At 36.0% G+C, this 20,511-nt stretch overlaps 1 protein-coding gene across 1 annotated transcript; it reads left to right on the plus strand.

Annotated features, from left to right (window-relative positions):
• Positions 1 to 8,897: 8,897 nt before the first annotated feature.
• LOC120531163 (extracellular calcium-sensing receptor-like) lies at positions 8,898 to 16,620 on the plus strand. The gene is made up of 6 exons (XM_039756368.1): positions 8,898 to 9,124; positions 9,468 to 9,765; positions 10,451 to 11,278; positions 11,402 to 11,623; positions 14,574 to 14,697; positions 15,695 to 16,620. The coding sequence occupies exons 1-6, from the start codon at positions 8,898 to 8,900 to the stop codon at positions 16,618 to 16,620; spliced, it is 2,625 nt and encodes an 874-aa protein (XP_039612302.1).
• Positions 16,621 to 20,511: the final 3,891 nt, after the last annotated feature.

The raw sequence follows: 20,511 nt of genomic DNA on the forward strand, positions 1-20,511 counted from the left end.
CGCTATATCGCGCTTCGACTTTCGCGGCTTCACTCCATCGGATATATATCACGGATTTTTCGCTGATTCGCGGATTTCTGTGAACAATGGGTCTTTTAATTCATGGTACATGCTTCCGTCAGTTGGTTTGCCCAGTTGATTTCATACAGGGGACGCTATTGGTGGCTGAGAAGCTACCCAATCAGAGCACGTATTACGTATTAAATAAAACTCCTCAATGATATACGATATGCTTCCCGCGCGGTGCGCATACTTGAAAGCCTGAACAGCACGTATTGATTTTTAAATGTTTGCTTTTCTCTGTCTCTCTCACTCTCTCTGACATTCTCTGCTCTTGACGGAGGGGCTGTTTGCACACTGGCCTAGAGGATACGGATGCTCCTCTAAAAAATGCTAAAAGACTACCTTCACATTGCTCCCTTCCTTGCAGCTGCTTTGTCCGGCGGGGCTTTGCATGCTTAAAAGCCCGAACAGCCCTACTGATTTTTGTTTGTTTGCTTTTCTCTCTCTCTCTCTCTCTGTCTGACATTCTCTGCTCCTGACGCACACTCCTTTGAAGAGGAAGATATGATTGCATTCTTTTATTTGTGAGACAGAACTGTCATCTCTGTCTTGTCATGGAGCACTGTTTAAAATTTTGACTAAAGGGTGTTATTTCATGTCTAGAGAGCTCTAATAATGTTAAAAAACGTGTTTAGAAGGTCGTAAACAGGTTTTCTATGCTCTAACTGCGAAAATATTCGATTTATAAGTAGAATCCTACTTTGCAGAATTTCATTTATCGTGGTAGAGTCTGGAATGGATTAACCGTGATAAATAAGGGTTTACTGTACACAAGAGCAATTGTATTCTTGGAACACTACAGAGTTGAAAAACCAGGCACAAAGAAAATTTCGCATACTCCATACTTTCTATATAAGAAACTGCATTGTGAATATTATGTACAATTAGAAAAAATTATTATGATTATACTCAGTTAAGTTTGCTATGAACATTTTGATAATAAATCAAATTATGCCAAGAAACACAGACTTTTCAAGTAAGGTAGTGATACTCACATTCACTGTACACTGTACACATTTTAATAATCACCGCACAGACCCCACATGCCCTTAATTCAGAGACACCATTTATCATTTATTTATAATAGATAATTGCCATATTAATGGGAAGGAAAAACAGGCGAAGAATACAAAATGATTAAGATGGTAGTAATGTTTAACATTTGGAATGATGTGACATCAGGCAATTGATTTTAACAATAAGACAAATGTTTATAAGATTCCCACATGCTGAAAATTTCCATGTATTTTTGGAGAGTGTTGAAATATTTTAAAAATGTGTAGCTTTACACATACACACAATACAAGTCAGTTTCTCTTTAAAATATGTCCACAGAATTTAAAATTTGAGTTTGTTTTCATTGCCACATGAACTACATCTAACATAATCTTTAAAATATCTTAAAAAAACACTTTTTTGGTTTTATTAAACAAACAAGCAAAAAAAAACATCCAGTGTCAAATAGACTGTAAAATTGTTTGTTATGTCTAATTAAAGCCACATTATCTAAAATTAAATGGATCTGGACCTCTCAATGTTGATACACTGAAAGTGCACCATTACCATTTGTAATGACATTTTGATATTCTTTTTAGAAAAACTTTTTTTATAGTTTTTTTTCTCTTTTTATGTGACAACAACCACAATTCACTTAGAATCTTGAAAGTTTTTAATATACATTTGCTTTTCCTCTGAACATAAAATCTGTAATTACCTGATCATAGTATAATTTGAATTTTTAGGTGTCGCCCCGCAAAAATGCATATTCATTTTGAAAAACTAGGAATTCCTAACAACATGTTAGTTAACACTATCCCCTCACAGCTCCAAAGATCAGGGTTCAAACTGTTAGCTAGACATTGTGTTCAGTTTTTGGATATTCAAATCATATTTGTTTAGATTTCTTCAAATACTCTTCCTTCCATATGATAAGTTGTGCAGAGTTAAGATGATGTACAGTAAACCATTCTGGTATGTGTGAGTGTGTGGATCTGTGTGTATGTGTGTGTGTGGGTGGCTTTGTTTTTGTGTTTGGGTGAATATGTCCTTTGAAGGACTGGATCCTCATCCTTGGAGAGGCTAGGGCAGTGTGGTGTTATGGGTCCACAGCTCGCTGAGCAAAGGCCGTTTCTTTTTAAATAAATAATGACCGCACTCAAGGCGGCTTCATGAGGGGGCGTAGTGGCCATAGCAAGCCACGGGGCGATCTGCGGTGTGGGCGTTTCTCACCGAGTGCACAGGTGAGGAACTACCCACTTCCGTGATTGTTCCTGTGGCTAATGTGCTGCAGCTGCTATGGCCCCTCGCTGTTTAAAAGAAGCGCGAGTCGGTTGGGATGGGAAGGATCAGAAAGAACGAGAAAAAGGAAAGAACGAGAGAGAAAAGGAAGAAAGGACGGAGGTTACAGGGAGCGAGGAAGCAGGTCGGTGCAAGAGAGACACACGGAGTGTGTGGTGAGCGAGCGAACGAGCGCTCGTGGGCAGCTGCGAGGAAGCTGGGTGTTAGGCTGACACCCAGGCGTTGGAGTTGGAAGGCGCTCCCGCTGAGCGAGCAGGTAGCGGGAGTGACCAGGGAAAGGTGACTGGCCGCAGAAGGCCGGAAAGGCAGCGGGAGTCGCGAGGCTTGGTGTTACAGTCCTTGGTGTGGGCGTCCTGGAGACTAAGGAGTCCAAATCTCTGGTCTGGAATGAGTGCCACACCAAAGCCAGGATCGGAAGGTCTCCAGATCTGTGTATGTGTGCATGAGAAAAGGGCAGCTGCTGAGAAAGTCTCACCTGCTGCATAGCCCTAGCGGGAGAAGCAGGTGAGACGTTAACAGAAAAGATGCATCAAGCTTGTTGTTGATTTTTAAAGACTGCTTCCTATGGAACATTTTAACCTCGTTTTAAAAGGATTGTTTTTGTTTGTATATTTTTAACCTCCACATTTCTTTAACACTAGAATTACCAGAGCCTACGAAAAAACTCGTAATTCCGTCCCACCTTAAATTGCTTCTTAAATCCCTTCACACCTCTCCGCCAGCGCCCTTTGTCTTCTAAATGTGCTGATAAAGAGAAGCTAGGAGCAGCCGGCTATTCCATCCCCCACCAATTTAGAACGTGCACGAACTTCTCTCAGCTCATGCCTTGATTGAGTATCTGGGAGTGAAGTGGAGTTTTAGAGTGGAAATAATAGATCGTCTGTTCCGTTTCTACAGTAATCTGTGTAAACACATTGTAAAAACAGAAACGTTTTTTATATTCTAGTAGTAGATGACAAAATGTAGGCATAAACTATATAATGTATGAAGCCTGAAGTCCAAATATCAAAGAAACATTTTCACAAGAATAACACAACAATTGCGCTTTTATTCAAAAATATAACTGCAGAAACAAAAAGCCGCCTTAACATGCGACATTGACAGCCATTTATCGTATCTTCCTCCGTGGTTCAATAGAATCAGTTCCTGCTTGGGAACCAAAAGGTCACGAGTTTTATCCAGCGCCACTCCGTTTTGAGAAGTAAACTGCTCTTAGTCTTAATATTTTAGAGTAAAAGCATACATTTGATTTCAGTCTGTAACAGCCGGTGCAATTTATGATCCCTGTAAAGGTTAGCTTTTTTTTTTTTTTAATTCACTTTTCATTCTCTCAGTCGTGTTCAGAATCACTCCATACAACCCCATCTGACGCGGCTGTTTTCACTAAAGACGCGCTATAGCTCTGCAGTGTACCACGATGCATACTAGTGGCCCATACCGGATTTTGTCACACCAACGCTGGCGAAGCTGCCTTCTTCGTATCTCACCGTCACTTGCTTTTCTTTTTATTCAGTTTTATTGAGTGTTCCTGCCAGTCCCCGCATGTTGCTGTATGCTGTTTCTTTTGTACTCCAGGACATGCAGAGGAAAGAATGGTAAAGAGCAGTAACCGCGCTATATGCAATAATCAGACACTCCCCATCTGCCCGTGTCGTTCAAACACAGGAACATATATTGGTGTAAAAGTATAACAAAAGTGCACTTTTATTCAAGTGCACTTTTTCCATCGCCTTTTCCTGTAAGAAGCAATGTACACACTTCTCTCTATGCTGTTATTTCTATTACACACCTGAAAGAAAGAGACAATATATGTGAAAATATCATCGCACTAATGCAATATTATTTGAAAACGAACAGCGTCAGATCGGGTGTGAATTTATGCAGGAATTGGAAATTCTCTGATGCGGGACCTTCCCCCAGGGAAGAAAGTACAGTGTCAGGTGCTCATTCAGTGTAATAGGAACCATAGCACAGAGAGTTGTGTGCACGGTAACAAGTACACGTGTCGTAAATGTAGGAAGGACGGTCCTTGGGTGTGTGGGAACTTTTAATATTTGAATGTGATGATTTTATATAGCACGGAATGAAAAGCAGCACTTCTTAGCATTGCACCATGCAAGCTGTCGTATCAATCGCCTACTGTAACTTGCTTTCTTTTTTCTTCGGTTATACAGGTAGTCTTGAATAAAAGTGCACTTGTTTTGTTTGCGAAATGAAGTGTCTGCGTGTACTTTTCATGGCATTACACGTGTATTTTTTGAGCATGCCCGTTTGAGCAGTATAAAAAGTATTGAAAAGTATAACAAAACAACGGGCAGATGGGGAGTGTCTGATGATTGCATATAGCGCCGAAGTTACTGCTCTTTACCATTCTCTCCTCTGCATGCCCTGGAGTACAAAAGAAACAGAATACAGACGCGCTATAGCTCTGTAGAAGTTACGATAAACGGCTGTCAATGTCGCATGTTAAGGCGGCTTTTTGTTTTTGCAGTTATATTTTTAAATAAAAGCGCAATTGTTGTGTTATTCTTGTGAAAATGTTTCTTTGATATTTGGACTTCAGGCTTCATACATTATATAGTTTATGCCTACATTTTGTCATCTACTACTAGAATATAAAAAACGTTTCTGTTTTTACAATGTGTTTACACAGATTACTGTAGAAACGGAACAGACATGAAATGCATGTGTTCCAAATAACGATCTATTATTTCCACTCTAAAACTCCACTTCACTCCCAGATACTCAATCAAGGCATGAGCTGAGAGAAGTTCGTGCACGTTCTAAATTGGTGGGGGGATGGAATAGCCGGCTGCTCCTAGCTTCTCTTTATCAGCACATTTAGAAGACAAAGGACGCTGGCGGAGAGGTGTGAAGGGATTTAAGAAGCCATTTAAGGTGGGACGGAATTACGAGTTTTTTCGTAGGCTCTGGTAATTCTAGTGTTAATGGATTATTTATTTACTAGACATTAAGCCCGTAACAATAACGGGCGCTAGAACAGTAGTGCATAAACATTAGTAGGACCAGTCTACAGTGGTGTGAAAAACTATTTACCCCCTTCCTGATTTCTTATACTTTTGCATGTTTGTCACACAAAATGTATCTGATCATCAAACACATTTAACCATTATTCAAATATAACACAAGTAAACACAAAATGCAGTTTTTAAATGATGGTTTTTATTATTTAGGGAGAAAAAAAATCCAAACCTATATGGCCCTGTGTGAAAAAGTAATTGCCCCCTGAACCTAATAACTGGTTGGGCCACCCTTAGCAGCAATAACTGCAATCAAGCGTTTGCGATAACTTGCAATGAGTCCTTTACAGCGCTCTGGAGGAATTTTGGCCCACTCATCTTTGCAGAAATGTTGTAATTCAGCTTTATTTGAGGGTTTTCTAGCATGAACTGCCTTTTTAAGGTCATGCCATAGCATCTCAATTGGATTCAGGTCAGGACTTTGACTAGGCCACTGCAAAGTCTTCATTTTGTTTTTCTTCAGCCATTCAGAGGTGGATTTGCTGGTGTGTTTTGGGTCATTGTCCTGTTGCAGCACCCAAGATCGCTTCAGCTTGAGTTGACGAACAGATGGCCGGACATTCTCCTTCAGGATTTTTTCGTAGACAGTAGAATTCATGGTTCCATCTATCACAGCAAGCCTTCCAGGTCCTGAAGCAGCAAAACATCCCCAGACCATCACACTACCACCACCATATATTACTGTTGGTATGATGTTCTTTTCTGAAATGCTGTGTTCCTTTTATGCCAGATGTAACGGGACATTTGCCTTCCAAAAAGTTTAACTTTTGTCTCATCAGTCCACAAGGTATTTTCCCAAAAGTCTTGGCAATCATTGAGATGTTTCTTAGCAAAATTGAGATGTTCTTTTGCTTAACAGTGGTTTGCGTCTTGGAAATCTGCCATGCAGGCTGTTTTTGCCCAGTCTCTTTCTTATGGTGGAGTTGTGAACACTGACCTTAATTGAGGCAAGTGAGGCCTGCAGTTCTTTAGACGTTGTCCTGGGGTGTTTTATGAGCTCTCGGATGAGTCGTCTCTGCGCTCTTGGGGTAATTTTGGTCGGCCGGCCACTCCTGGGAAGGTTCACCACTGTTCCATGTTTTTGCCATTTGTGGATAATGGCTCTCACTGTGGTTCGCTGGAGTCCCAAAGCTTTAGAAATGGCTTTATAACCTTTACCAGACTGATAGATCTCAATTACTTCTGCTCTCATTTGTTCCTGAATTTCTTTGGATCTTGGCATGATGTCTAGCTTTTGAGGTGCTTTTGGTCTACTTCTCTGTGTCAGGCAGCTCCTATTTAAGTGATTTCTTGATTGAAACAGGTGTGGCAGTAATCAGGCCTGGGGGTGGCTACGGAAATTGAACTCAGGTGTGATACACCACAGTTAGGTGATTTTTAAAAGGGGCAATTACTTTTTCACACAGGGCCATGTAGGTTTGGATTTTTTTCTCCTAAATAATAAAACCATCATTTAAAACTGCATTTTGTGTTTACTTGTGTTATATTTGACTAATGGTTAAATGTGTTTGATGATCAGAAACATTTTGTGTGACAAACATGCAAAAGAATAAGAAATCAGGAAGGGGCAAATAGTTTTCACACCACTGTATATTAAATGGCAAGGGACATTGTATGTAGCTGTAATATACGTCACTGTATTGTGTGCCTTTAATTTTCTCTCTCAGTAATACTGGTTTGAATTTCCATAAAATGCCTGTAATTTTGTATGACAGTAATACAGTGGAACCTCAACTCATGTCCATAATTCATTCCAAAACTCTGGTTCTAACCCGATTTGGTCGTGAACCGAAGTAATTTCCCCCATAGGATTGTATGTAAATACAATTAATCCATTCCAGACCGTATGAACTGTATGTAAATATATATTTTATTTACGTTTTTAAGCACAAATATAGTTAATTATACTACTGAATGCACAGTGTAATAGTAAACTAAATGTAAAAACATTGAATAGCACTAAGAAAACCTTGAACAACTGAGAAAACTAAGACTGGAAGAGTTTGCGCTATAGCCTTACGACCTGCTCGCTAAAAACACTTTTTTTAATGAGTTTCAAGCACAGGGAAAAAAATGAACATTTGAAAATTTAATAAACAACCAAGAAAAGTAACATTGTAACAATGCACGCGCACACCTGTGTGTGTGCATGTGTGCATCCGTCGCGCCTGTGTGTGTGTGTGTGTGTGCGTGCGTGCGTGTGTCTGTCGTGCGTGCCTGTGTGTGTGCGTGTCTGTCTCTCATGTGCCTGTGTGTGTGTCTGCACAGGAATGCACAGGAAGAGACTGAACACGTGCCGTGTGACCCCGCGCATGCGCACTTCACCAGAAGACATACACACGGACACCTCGACGCACACAGGGGTTTTATTAAAGAGGATTATCATACGCTGCCGCGGCAAGGCCATTCACTGTGTGCCCAGCTTCCAGTGTGTGTGCTTTATTTGCTTATTATGCGCTGCCGCGGATAGGCCATTCACTGTGTGCCCAGTTTCGAGTGTGTGTGCGACCAAGGTGCTGTGCGCGTCGTGGCCCCGCGCATGCGCACTTCACCAGAAGACACACACACGGACACCTGGACGCACACAGGGCTTTTATTAAAGAGGATTTATTGAACTTGGAATCACTGCACTATTTATTTGAACACTGTTTTTGATTGTCTTTTAAATAAAAGCACTATACACCTTTTTATACCATCCCCTTGCTATGTTGCTATGTTGTTGCCTCCACTGTCTAGCTCACTCGGTGACATTATCGACGGTGTTGGGTTTAAGGGCTCCTGAACAGCAATGGGAGCGTGGAGCCGAATCCGCATCATCACAGGCAGGCTCTGGCTACATGTGAACCTGAAGCAGGTTTAAAAAATGAAATAAATAAAAAACAATTAAAAGATAATAAAATTAACTGAAGTTATGCATTAGAAGTGCTGCTTACTTGGTTGTAATTTGCTGTTTCATTTTTTAAATATTCATATATTAAGTGGAAATTATATAATATACAACAGTAGCAATTATACCAATTCTTTTTTATTATCTTTTAATATAAATTACAGGACCAGAAATGAAGGATACACATTAATTGATGCTATCAATTAAAGAAGGCCTGCATATTAAATAAAAATTCAGTTACCTGTATACATATGTTCTACCTTTACTATTAATATTTTACATTATAACACTATATACAGTTGTCACATAAAAATAATGCATTTTTCCCTCTAACACTGTACTTATTATATACATCAACAACAAAAACCACTATTATAAGTGTAATTTTTTTTTATATAAATGTCTGTAATCCTACAACAAAGTGTGTGTTTTAAACAGTGTATTCTTATTACTGTGAAAACTCCCTAGAAGAACTCCCAACTGGTGCAGAATCAAAAGAAAATAATTAATGCTTGGCACCATTTCTATTTTGGTAACAAGACACTAGGGTGCATCATGCTTAAACTATATATTTAGGGAGTGTTCATTTGAGAGCATTCAGCGTAATGATGGCATTTTTGAGAGTCAACATAATAGGTTTTGTAATTATTTTAATAAAAGGTCTAACAATCACATTCTCTGAAGAATCAAAATACAAGTTCTTGGGTAACTTTCATACAGATAATCTTTTTGAGGATGGAGATTTCATTCTTGGTGGACTGTTCCCTTTACACTTTAGGGCAGACCCAGATCTTTTACCTTTTGATGCTAAACCCAAGCCATCCTCCTGCAGTGAGTAAGTAACCTATCACTAGATCATATAAAGGAATTATCTGACTAATAACAAAACCCTGCATGGACAAAACAATAAACAAATATGTGTTAATTGTCCTTATACCCTTATACCAATGTATAAAGTGTGTTTTTGCAAATGAGTGTACTGAACAGTTTAACATAATGGAAAATCTATCTATCTATCAGGTAATAAGTCTATATATTTTTGCTTGCAATTATGATGGATGATACTGTTTATATTTAAAAAGTAATACACAAATGCAATTTTAAGCTTTTTTGTGAGATTTTTTGTTATATGAAATCTTTATTAGTTGTATATGTATATTTGTATATCTTTCTCATAGGTACAGTCCACGAGGATTTCGCTGGATGCAAACAATGATTTTTGCTATAAAGGAAATTAATGCAAGACAAAATTTTCTTCCTAATTTTACAATTGGTTATAGAGTGATGGATAGCTGTGACCACATACTGACATCCTTAAGGAGTGCTCTTGTACTTCTTAATGGGCAGGACGAATCTGTGGATAATTACACATGTGTAGGCAATGGGCACCCAGCCACACAAGCAATTATTGGAGATGCAGGATCGTCTCGATCTGTAGCTGTTCTAAGGACTATTGGACATTTCCGGATTCCTTTGGTAAGACATTTCATGTAATATTTTTAGTTTCTGCTTGTTGCTTATGCATTATTTTATAATTTCTTGATGTTTTGTGCCATCTCACATAAATCTTACCTAGACAAGACAGACGACATATAACCACCAAATATACACACAAACACACACATACACATATACTGTAAGCAATGCAGGTTCGGGTGATCGATGACTGAATTGTTTCCTTTTAAGTTTGACTGTACCTTTTAAGTCTACTGGGATTGCTTTTGACTCTTCGCGACCTTGAAATTAATTAAGTTGGAGATTATATTTGAAATCGTCTGACGTAGTATTCATCTATCAGTTACCTGTGTCATATTTTCATTGAGCACATTGAGTATAAAACTATTCCATCAATACCAAAGCACTAATTTCAGTAAACAGAATACCAGTCTAGCCCAGGCAACTATCAGGCAACCAGGGACAGGCTATAGTAGTTAATTTACCTAATACACACACCTTACAAAAACCATGCTGACAGTGTCCAGTTCTGGAATTGACCCCAGGATCTTGGAGTTTTAAGGCAATACAGTATGGATCACCAAGGGGGAATTAAATACATAACATTACAAATAAAAGTTGGTGTTTCCAGTGGTCTTGCTTTCTCTTGTATTATTTCTTTAAATTCTAATAATATTGTATTAATTTAGCCTCATATGATCTGCAGGTCAGCTATTTTGCCTCCTGCAATTGTTTAAGTGATAAGCTTGAGTTTCCATCATTTATGAGAACAATTCCAAGTGATGCTTTCCAAATAAAAGCCATTGTTAGGATGGTCAAACACTTCAAATGGACCTGGGTTGGAGCCATCGGGTTGGACACTGATTATGCCCGTTTTGGAATTCAGCTGTTTGTTGAAGAAGCCAAAAGGTCAGGTGTGTGTGTTGCTTATGCTGAGTTTTTTCCAACCACCTATAAGAGGGAGCGGATCCTTGAGGTTGTGGACATAATCAGGAGCTCTTCAGCTAAAGTGGTCTTGGGCTTCACAGGTGAAGGTGAACTGATACCCATCCTGGACGAATTTAAACGACAGAATATCACTGATATTCAGTGGATAGCAAGTGAAGCCTGGGCTACAGCAACATTACTATGGTCTGAATATCGGGAGTTATTAATTGGGACAATAGGTTTTGCCATCAGGAAAGGTGATATTCCAAGTTTAAAAAGTTTTTTAACAAGGATACGTTTATCTGAAGCATATTCATTACCCTTTATTGCTGAATTTTGGGAAGAGATATTTAATTGCAAATTAAATAATTCTTTGAATTTACATGCCCATGCATCAACTTCAAGAAAGCCATGTACTGGACATGAAGATCTGATGACAGTAGAGAACACATATACCGATGTCACCCAGTTACGTGTCTCTTATAATGTCTACAAAGCAGTATATGCTGTTGCACATGCACTTCGCAACATGAATGGGTGCAAAACTGGACAGGGACCCTTTGCAAACAATTCATGTGGAGATATTCGAAATGTACTCCCGTGGCAGGTAAGTAATTGTTTATTATTATGAAATGTTGTACACTTTTTCCATTAGTCTAAATTGTTATGTCACTTTATGTTTTTTTTATTATAAAATGCAAAGCTCATGATGAATTATTTTCTTTCAAAGCTTTTACATTACATGAAGGAAGTTAACTTCACCACATTTGGCCAGGAGGTCAGCTTTGATAAAAACGGAGACCCAATTGCTTCCTATGATCTGGTAAACTGGCATGAGGGACCTGGTGGGTCTGTGCAGTTTGTTAAAATGGGATTTTATGATGCTGCTTTGGAAGGAGAACGTGAGCTATTCATAAATGACTCCATTATATTCTGGCATGGAGGAAAACAGGTTGGTGTTACTTACAGTTTTGCCAATGTACTCACTTGTAGGAAAAAGTATGTTTTTCTTCATAAATTAGTGTAAAATGTTAAGGTATGAATATGTTATAGGTGTTTATCTACAATTAATCTGCAACAGTTATGGTGCTCTTTAGTTGTGGTGGCAATTCTCCAAAGAGACGCAACCCAATAAATCAAAAAAATGCTAGCAGTTTATAATAAACAATACTACTTTTATTCTTCATAGTCAACCAACAGATGAGGAATTACAACTCAGAACTAATTTAACTTTTACTTTTAATTTAACACACAAACAGAAATTATGTACTGATTGAATATTACTTTGATATTTAAGTGGGGTGGTACAATGATGCATTGACCAACACACAGCTCCAGAATAAAGACTCTGAACCTGTCCTTGATGCTAACTCTGTGGAGTCTGTGCATCCTCTGTATATCTGACCGAATGTTTTTCTCTGGGTTGTTTTCTTTTTATCTCCCAAAATGTATGTATTGGAGTAAGTGGCCCCAGGACAGGGGTATTAAAATGGGATTGAGTGAGTCTGGAAAATGAGTAGAGTAACAAGAAATAATAAAAAAAATGATTTAATATTTGTTGAACTGATAACTCGGTGTGCAGGGTTCAGCTGTAATTTTGTACACAGCCTTATCATTTATTAGTAATGTTTAGGTCGGTATATCTTGTGGTATATGAGTGTCTTGAATGTGAAATATGAAACTGACTGCTGTACTTTCAGATATTTTGAAGTCAAAACGTTAGTTACTTAATTAAAATTTAAAATGGAAGCTCACAATGCCTGGTGATTAAACGTGTATTTAGTTTTATGTGATATAGTGCCATTAACAAAACACATTTTTAAAAGATAATTTACAGAGCTAGCAAAGTTACATTTTAAATAAAATGTAAAGTAAGTATATATGTCATTAAAAAATACAATAAAAGTTATAGTGGATGCAAATTAAGCTTGGGTATTTTATGAAGTTATAATGCAAGAAATACTACAATAATAATATACATTAATTAATATTAAAATAAGCTATACAGTGAAAATCGAGCACAGCTATGGTATGTACATAACTATAAAGCAGGTGCAAAAACTATATAGTAAGTTACACACATAGACTGGTCACTTTTATTACATTCAGCAACTAATACTGTATTATATCCCCATCTGAAGAGGGTACTGCCACGAGTTACTGGAATTTCTGCAAGGAGTTGCTGGTGCCTGTCACCTTCAGTATGTCAAATACTCTCTACATACTGTATTAGCTAACTATATATTTTTGCACTGCCTACTGTATGCACACAACAACCTGAAATCAGTGATTCACACTGATCAGTCATCCAGCAACTGGAACTGTCAGTTTCTTCATTTATGACTGGTTAATCCATTTTATTTTTTGATGTTAAACATTAGAAGCTAGAATGTTGTGAGGTAAAACTAGAAATACATTTTGATGCCATAAAGATGTCAGTATTATACTATCTGATGACTATAAATTTGCTCAGAGGCAGTGTGTACATAGTGATGAACTGACCATTAATCCACAGTGATTCCTCAGTGAACTATAAATATTTTCTTAGTTTTTTTAATTAATGGATGAATTGTATTTATTGCATATGTATATTACTTGTATTAGAATTATCTAAAATATACAGATTGACTTGTTACTTTTTGTACAAACAGAAGCATAATGTGTATATTATATATAATAAAATATAATATATATGTTAAAGACTGTAGATTTTGTGAAAATAACTTTATATGTTTACTTTATATTTAGATGTTACTGCAGCTTTGTTTACATTTTGTTTGATTTTACATTTGTAGCTTTATGACAACTTTATTATCAAGGAATAAAGACAAAGGGAAAAAGGACACTGCAAGAAAAATGAGAATATGAGCAATTTCTTGTTACAATATTAGCTCTCCTTTGATAAATTGTAATGGTAAAAGATTTTACTTTCAAAAACACTGACAATTCAAAAAATATTACTCACTAAATTTTTGTCATTCTTCATTTCATAAAGCACCTTACAGAGAATATCATCACACCCTTTTGTTTATGAGGCATCACTGTTCTAGAGTTTTTAAAGGTAGTTAATAAAAATATTAGGCCAGCTTGAGTCTGTCCAAATAACCCTGTGCATAAAGTTGGAATCAAATGAATTCTTCTAGTTAACCTAACACACCTTTCTTTGGGATGGGTGAGTAAAACGGGAGTGCAAGGAGAACATGCTGGAGGTGCCCAGGCTGGGAGTTGAACTGGGGCTTTCATCAATAAATTATGTTCTTTTAAAAAGTTAAAACATATACAGTATATATATATATATATATATATATATATATATACATATATATACAGTATATATATATATATATATATATATATATATATATATATATATATATATATATATATATATATATATATAGTATGCAGAAACACTCCAAAACAAAAAGTGTCACTCTATTGTCATATTTATCATTTCACTTTAAATCTGAATTCCTTGAGTATCAGACAAAAATAGCAATTTTGCCTTAAGTGTCATTTATTGAGAGTATTTTGTATACTGTATATGATGTGTTTTAGCTTATATTATACTATATCAAATCCAGTAAAAATTTATACTACATGTAAAATGGGTAATAATTATATTGGCTTATATTTTCAATTTTATTTGATTAAAGTTTTTCAGTTTTATTTGATTAAAGATAAGACACTTACTTTTAACTGTATAATATGGGTAGTATGCTGTATTAAATAAACACCTATTTTTCAATTTTTTAATGGTAATCACTAACTCTTTGGCTTTTTAAAATTATATTACACGCATTCATTAAACTGCATATAATATATATTTTCATAAAATATATTCTGTTTTAATACTAACAATTGATTTTGAACATTTGTGTATTGACTTGCATCATAAACAGGCACCAGTGTCTGTTTGCAGTAACAGCTGCCTGCCTGGTTCAAGAAAAGCTCCTCGAAAGGGACAGCCTAGCTGTTGCTTTGATTGTATACCCTGTGCTGATGGCGAGATTAGCAACCAGACAGGTAAACAAAAGCACTTATGCATAGTATTTATGTACATATGTACTGGACATGTAATTGAAGTGATACAGGTCATGTATACTTCTATAGAATAGACATTTTTTAATACTCATGATGCATTCTAAGTTTATAGCATCATAACCATACAACACAGTGAAATTGTCAGACAACATTTTATCATATTTATAGTAGTTTTTCCTACAGTATATAAGTAATGATCATCAGAAATACAAAATATCTTAGGTGACCATCATGCCAAAAGTTTTCTGGTATAAAAGAGAGAACAAGTTATATTATGCAATTATATTTTAGAAGCAGTTTTACGGGTTTTCCATTCTTTAAAACATTTCCTCATATTGAATTATGACACGTGTATTAGGTTCCACCTTTAAAGGAAATTATACTATATATGTGCAGAAATCCTCTCCGTGTTGCTTCGACACACTAAATAAAGAATTTTTGAAAGTTTTTTTAACAGTGGTCTATGAGCATATGTACATGTACATGAATGGGTGATGAATGTGTTATCAGAAAATGAATGACAACTGGGAAAATGTTCCCACAATATTATCCAATTAAGAAAGAAGACGGAATCTGTTAAAAATTCAATTGAAGATAACAATTACTTTGTATGATGGATAAATAGGGGGGTGAAATAACAATATATATGCTTTGGAAAATTGTTACTGCTTAGACCTATTATTTATTGGTGAGCTAAATTTAACTTTAAAATAGAGAGAATGCTCATACCGTGCATTCTTCTAATCAACCCTAACTGGAAACTGGACCTGACAACACACACAGAGTTAGATTCTGGCCTTTTATCTGTAGCAGGCATGTTAGGCTTTGTTTCCCATAGATAGATTATGCAGGCATATTGCTGTTGGTATAAAGGAGCCCCAGTAGCATTTCCAGACACACTTCTGTTTAATAATTCATTGGCTGAAAGTCCTCAAACGACTAACTTTAAAATATTTTGATGTTTTTATTTTTATTACAGACTCTATAGAATGCTTTAAATGTGCTTTGGAAGACTGGTCTAATGAAGCTAGAGATCGCTGTCTGCCAAAAATAATTGAGTTTCTGTCATATGAAGATACAATGGGGATAACACTAATGTTTATTTCCATCTTCGGTGCCTGTGTCACAATAGCTGTTGCGATTGTTTTTACCATCTTCAGACAAACTCCGATTGTGAGAGCAAACAACATGGAATTAAGTTTTCTTTTGTTGCTGTTTCTTGTTTTGTGTTTTCTATGCCCTCTTGCCTTTATTGGTGAACCGACAAACATCTCTTGCTTTGTGCGTCACACTCTGTTTGGAATCAGCTTTGCCCTGTGCATTTCATGCATTTTAGGAAAGACAGTTGTTGTTCTTATGGCTTTCAGGGCTACACTACCTGGAAATAATGTCATGAAATGGTTTGGACTTGCACAACAAAGAGCTAGTGTTTTCATCTGTACTTCCATTCAGATTGTAATTTGTATTATATGGTTAACTACAAGTCCTCCGTATGCTATTCCAAACTCAAAGTTTCACAACTCAAAGATCATTCTAGAATGTTCTGTTGGTTCAGCTTTTGGCTTCTGGTGTGTTTTAAGTTACATTGGATTTCTTGCATCTATGTGCTTTGTCATTGCATTTCTTGCTAGAAAACTCCCTGACAATTTCAATGAAGCCAAGTTCATCACGTTTAGCATGCTAATATTTTTTGCTGTCTGGATCACATTCATCCCTGCCTATATAAGTACTCCAGGAAAGTACACAGTGGCAGTTGAACTTTTTGCAATTTTAGCATCTGCTTTTGGTTTACTGTTCTGTATATTTGCTCCTAAATGTTATATAATTTTGTTTAAACCACAGAAAAATACAAAGAAACACATGTTGGGAAAAGGCAATGTAAACAGTATAAAGCAAAGGGGATGACATCAAATAACCTTGTTATATAAAATTAAATAAATATCAAGTCATTAGTTAGTTGAATATGAAACTGTGAAATACCATCAGGATATTTCTACTATAGATTAATTTGTTTAGATATTGAACACAGTATTTTATTAAGGTTTTATTAAATAAAGATCAAAATAGTATTGATTATTGTACTGTTCATTTTCTTAAATGTTCATAGCATTTTGAAACTTAATCCAGTTCAGGTTTGCAAAGGACAGAATCCTAACCTGAAAGCATTGGACAGGATGCCAGTCTAATGTAGGGCCCAATCACACACACACTGACACACTTGGGCCACTACATAGTCACCAGTTAAACTAATCTGTGTGTTTTATAGATATGAGAGGAAAACTGGAGTACCCTAAGGGAACATCAACAGAGAAACTAGGAGAACATGCAAACTCTAAATACATGAGTGCACTCGATTCACTGTGCTGCTATGCTAGCCTTCTATTCTATAACACATCTGGATTTTGATACCAATAACATGCATGCCAATAATTACGTGAGATATACCTTTTAACATTATTAAATAATAAATATTTAAATCTAAAGGCATGTATTCTTAAATTTTTTGTAATTAAATTATTAATCAATTTTTCATTAATCTAGTATAAGACATTAGTCTTCCAAACGTAATGCTTAAATTGTAAATAGTTTCTATAACACTGGCACTAGCTCCCTTCGTCCTTTCTGTAAGAAATCAATGGATGGATAAATATATTTATAAAATCTTTACTTACTCTTTTGAGGTACGTTTCCCAAAAGCATCGTAATGCTAAGAACATCACAAACTCCATCAGATCAATCGTTAATTTACAAGTATTTCTCGAACTTTGTTGTAACTAATGTAGCATGTTAAATCCTTCATGATCTACATGCTCTCCAACCTAGTAGTTATTCGCTACAAGCTACTGAAATGGGCGCCTTCTTGCACTGCCCATAACCATAGTGATCAACACACAAAATACTTTCAAATTATGATAGCTCTTTAGACATTTAGAATACTAAGATTTATGTTGAGATTATAGCATTTTCATGATGAAGTGCAATAAAGCATGTATAGTATATTTTACTGATAAGTTCATTAAATTCATTTATATTATTTAGAGTATCAAAATTACAAATTCATAATATTTTTATGTTCTTTAAAATTTTTGAAATCTCAGTATTCTAAGGTTGCAGATAGCTTTACTTTCACACAGACGTTTTATGCATTGTAATTATTTATGAGGAGAAAAAGGAAGGACAGAGGCTGGGGATGATATGTTTGGATAGATAATTATTTAAATTAAAACAGTGGGCGCTAGCTGATACCCATTGCACCCAGCCTCTTGGAGCCTCATTACATCTTTAATAAAGATTCTCTGCATTAAATGTGTGTGTCACTTTGTAGTCACTAAGGTCTTTTTATATACGTGGTATTTTTTGTAGAAAAGGAATATTTCATCCATCCATCCATTATCCAACCCGCTATATCCTAACTACAGCGTCACGGGGGTCTACTGGAGCCAATCCAAGCCAACACAGGGCAAAGGGAAGGAACCCTGGGCAGGGCTCCAGCCCACCGCTTGAAAAGGAAAATTTTAATTATAAAATGAAAATCCAATCTCTCTTTCACAAATTCATTCTCAAAGTCTATGCACAAGAATGTTGCAAACATTTAAAAATAAATGGAAATAACACCACTTTCAATTTAATTTACAAGGTCTACATGGAAGGTGGCTGCAAAAATGAAAAATAAAATAACACCATTTGCAATTTCATTTTCAGCCTGAACTGGAATTAAGCTGCAAAAATGAAAAGTAAATTGCAAATAAGCACTGGCGCCAACTGCTATTAACTGAATTTTCATTTTCCACTTTGCATTTTCATTTTCAAGTTCTCAACATGTAAATAGTGCATGTCAATGGGTGGGGCTTTGCACTTGGATTTCCCACAATTCCTTTTTTTCCGTAGCTACAACCATTTCAATAAATAGAATACTTTTCACTAAAACTGTGTTTAATTCACATCATTTTGATCTTTTCACCTTCTATCTGCAAACTTCACAGTGAAACCGTCTCACAAAATCTGAAGACCATGCATAACTGTAGTTCTGAAGTAATTAGTGTGCTATTCAATTATGATATTTAACATGACAAAAAATAGCCTTTTTTACATCATAATTTATCATTTATTTACACTGAAGTGTAAACGGGATGCTTTGTATTTTTGTTTTTTGTAGTATTATATAGAATTTAACCCTTTACAGTAGTGTTTCCCAATCTCTTCTTCTGTGGTGGCACACTGTCTCTAATCAAAAACATCCCAAGGCTTACCATTATTTTACTAACAGCAAACTCATTATATTTCATACACTTCCTCAACTGTCTGAAGAAGCAGGACTACTGGAAAAGCCAGAAATAAAGTTAGGCATGGTCTTTGGATTTTGCAAGGCGGTTCCACTGTGAAGCTTGCAGTTTGGTGGTGAAAAGATCAAAATAACACAATTAAACACAGTTGAAGTGAGAAGTATTCTATCGATCGAAGAAGCTGCAACTATGGAGGACAAAGAATTGTGGTAAATCGAGGTGCTCCACCCATTGACCTGCACTATTTGCAAGTTGAGAACTTGAAAATGAAACTGCAAAGTGGAAAATAAAAATTCAATGAGCAGCAGGTGGCACCAGTCCTTATTTGAATTTTATTTTTCATTTTGCACTCTAATTGCTATTCAGGCTGAAAATGAAATTGCAAATAGTGTTATTTCATTTTATTTTTGGAGTCTTCTTGCATGTAGATTTGAGAATGAAATTCCATATACAGTAATGTTATTTCATTTTATTTTTAATTTTGCAGCATTCTTGCACATAGAATATGAAAATGAAATTGCAAAAGAAAGACTGCATTTTCATTTTATAGTTTTAATTTTCATTTCTTGTTTTGGAGAAAATACCTCTCATACTTTTACAGATACTCTGGCGAAGTAGCCGTGGAGTACTCAAACTGTGTTCATCTGAGCCAGTTCAAAAAGAAAGGAACAGACAATTTAGTGGTGAATAGCTATGGGGTGTTAGCGGATATTCCCTTCCTGCTTGTCTGTTGCTAAACTTCAGGTAGCGATCAAAGAACAAGACAATAAAATACAACACATCAGCAAACCAGTAGTATGCTGGAACGAAGGGTAGAGGCAGAGCTACTATATGGAAAATAACAAACTTGATATTTTTTTTGTAGGCAACCTCAGGGAAAGAGTTGACTAAGTAATACTCACTCGTGAAGTGAATGCCTGAGAAGGGTTTCAGGAAACACACTCAAACATTGCTCACACTTTCAGTATGTGCATTCTGAAGTCACATGTTACTCTCTACGATTCATTGTCAGGAAATGCACCCCTGTGTGAATGATCCACATTAAATAATCTTAACCAGAAGGTGTAATAACGTAAATAAATACTATTTGTGTTGTTCATTTTTATTTGTGTAGTATGTAACAGCCATAGTGGGTATATTACATAATTACAGCTGTGTAATAAATATGTGTAATACATATGGTACTCTTATATCCACAGCAGTGTGTTATTTTTAAGTAAAATATACAAAGAAATGGAAAGTAATTTAAAATATTTTAATACAGCAGTTTGCCATTTAATGGCATTTTCAATATTTGAACACAAGCACTGCCCAACAGGTAGGACTTTTACATTCTGTACCAAGAAAAGAAATTAAGGTAGCTTATGTAATTTTTAGTTTTTGTAGGGGAGGTTTGTATTTCCTGTATGCCTTACCCCTGCCCTCTTTGATTTTTTCCTGTTATCAACATTAGAATTTCCCTGCATCTGAATGTATTTTCTGTGAGAACTCCTGTTGCATTTCACATCACAAA

Source organism: Polypterus senegalus, chromosome 1, assembly GCF_016835505.1.
Source record: "Polypterus senegalus isolate Bchr_013 chromosome 1, ASM1683550v1, whole genome shotgun sequence".
In the NCBI taxonomy this organism is placed as follows: Eukaryota; Metazoa; Chordata; class Cladistia; order Polypteriformes; family Polypteridae; genus Polypterus; species Polypterus senegalus.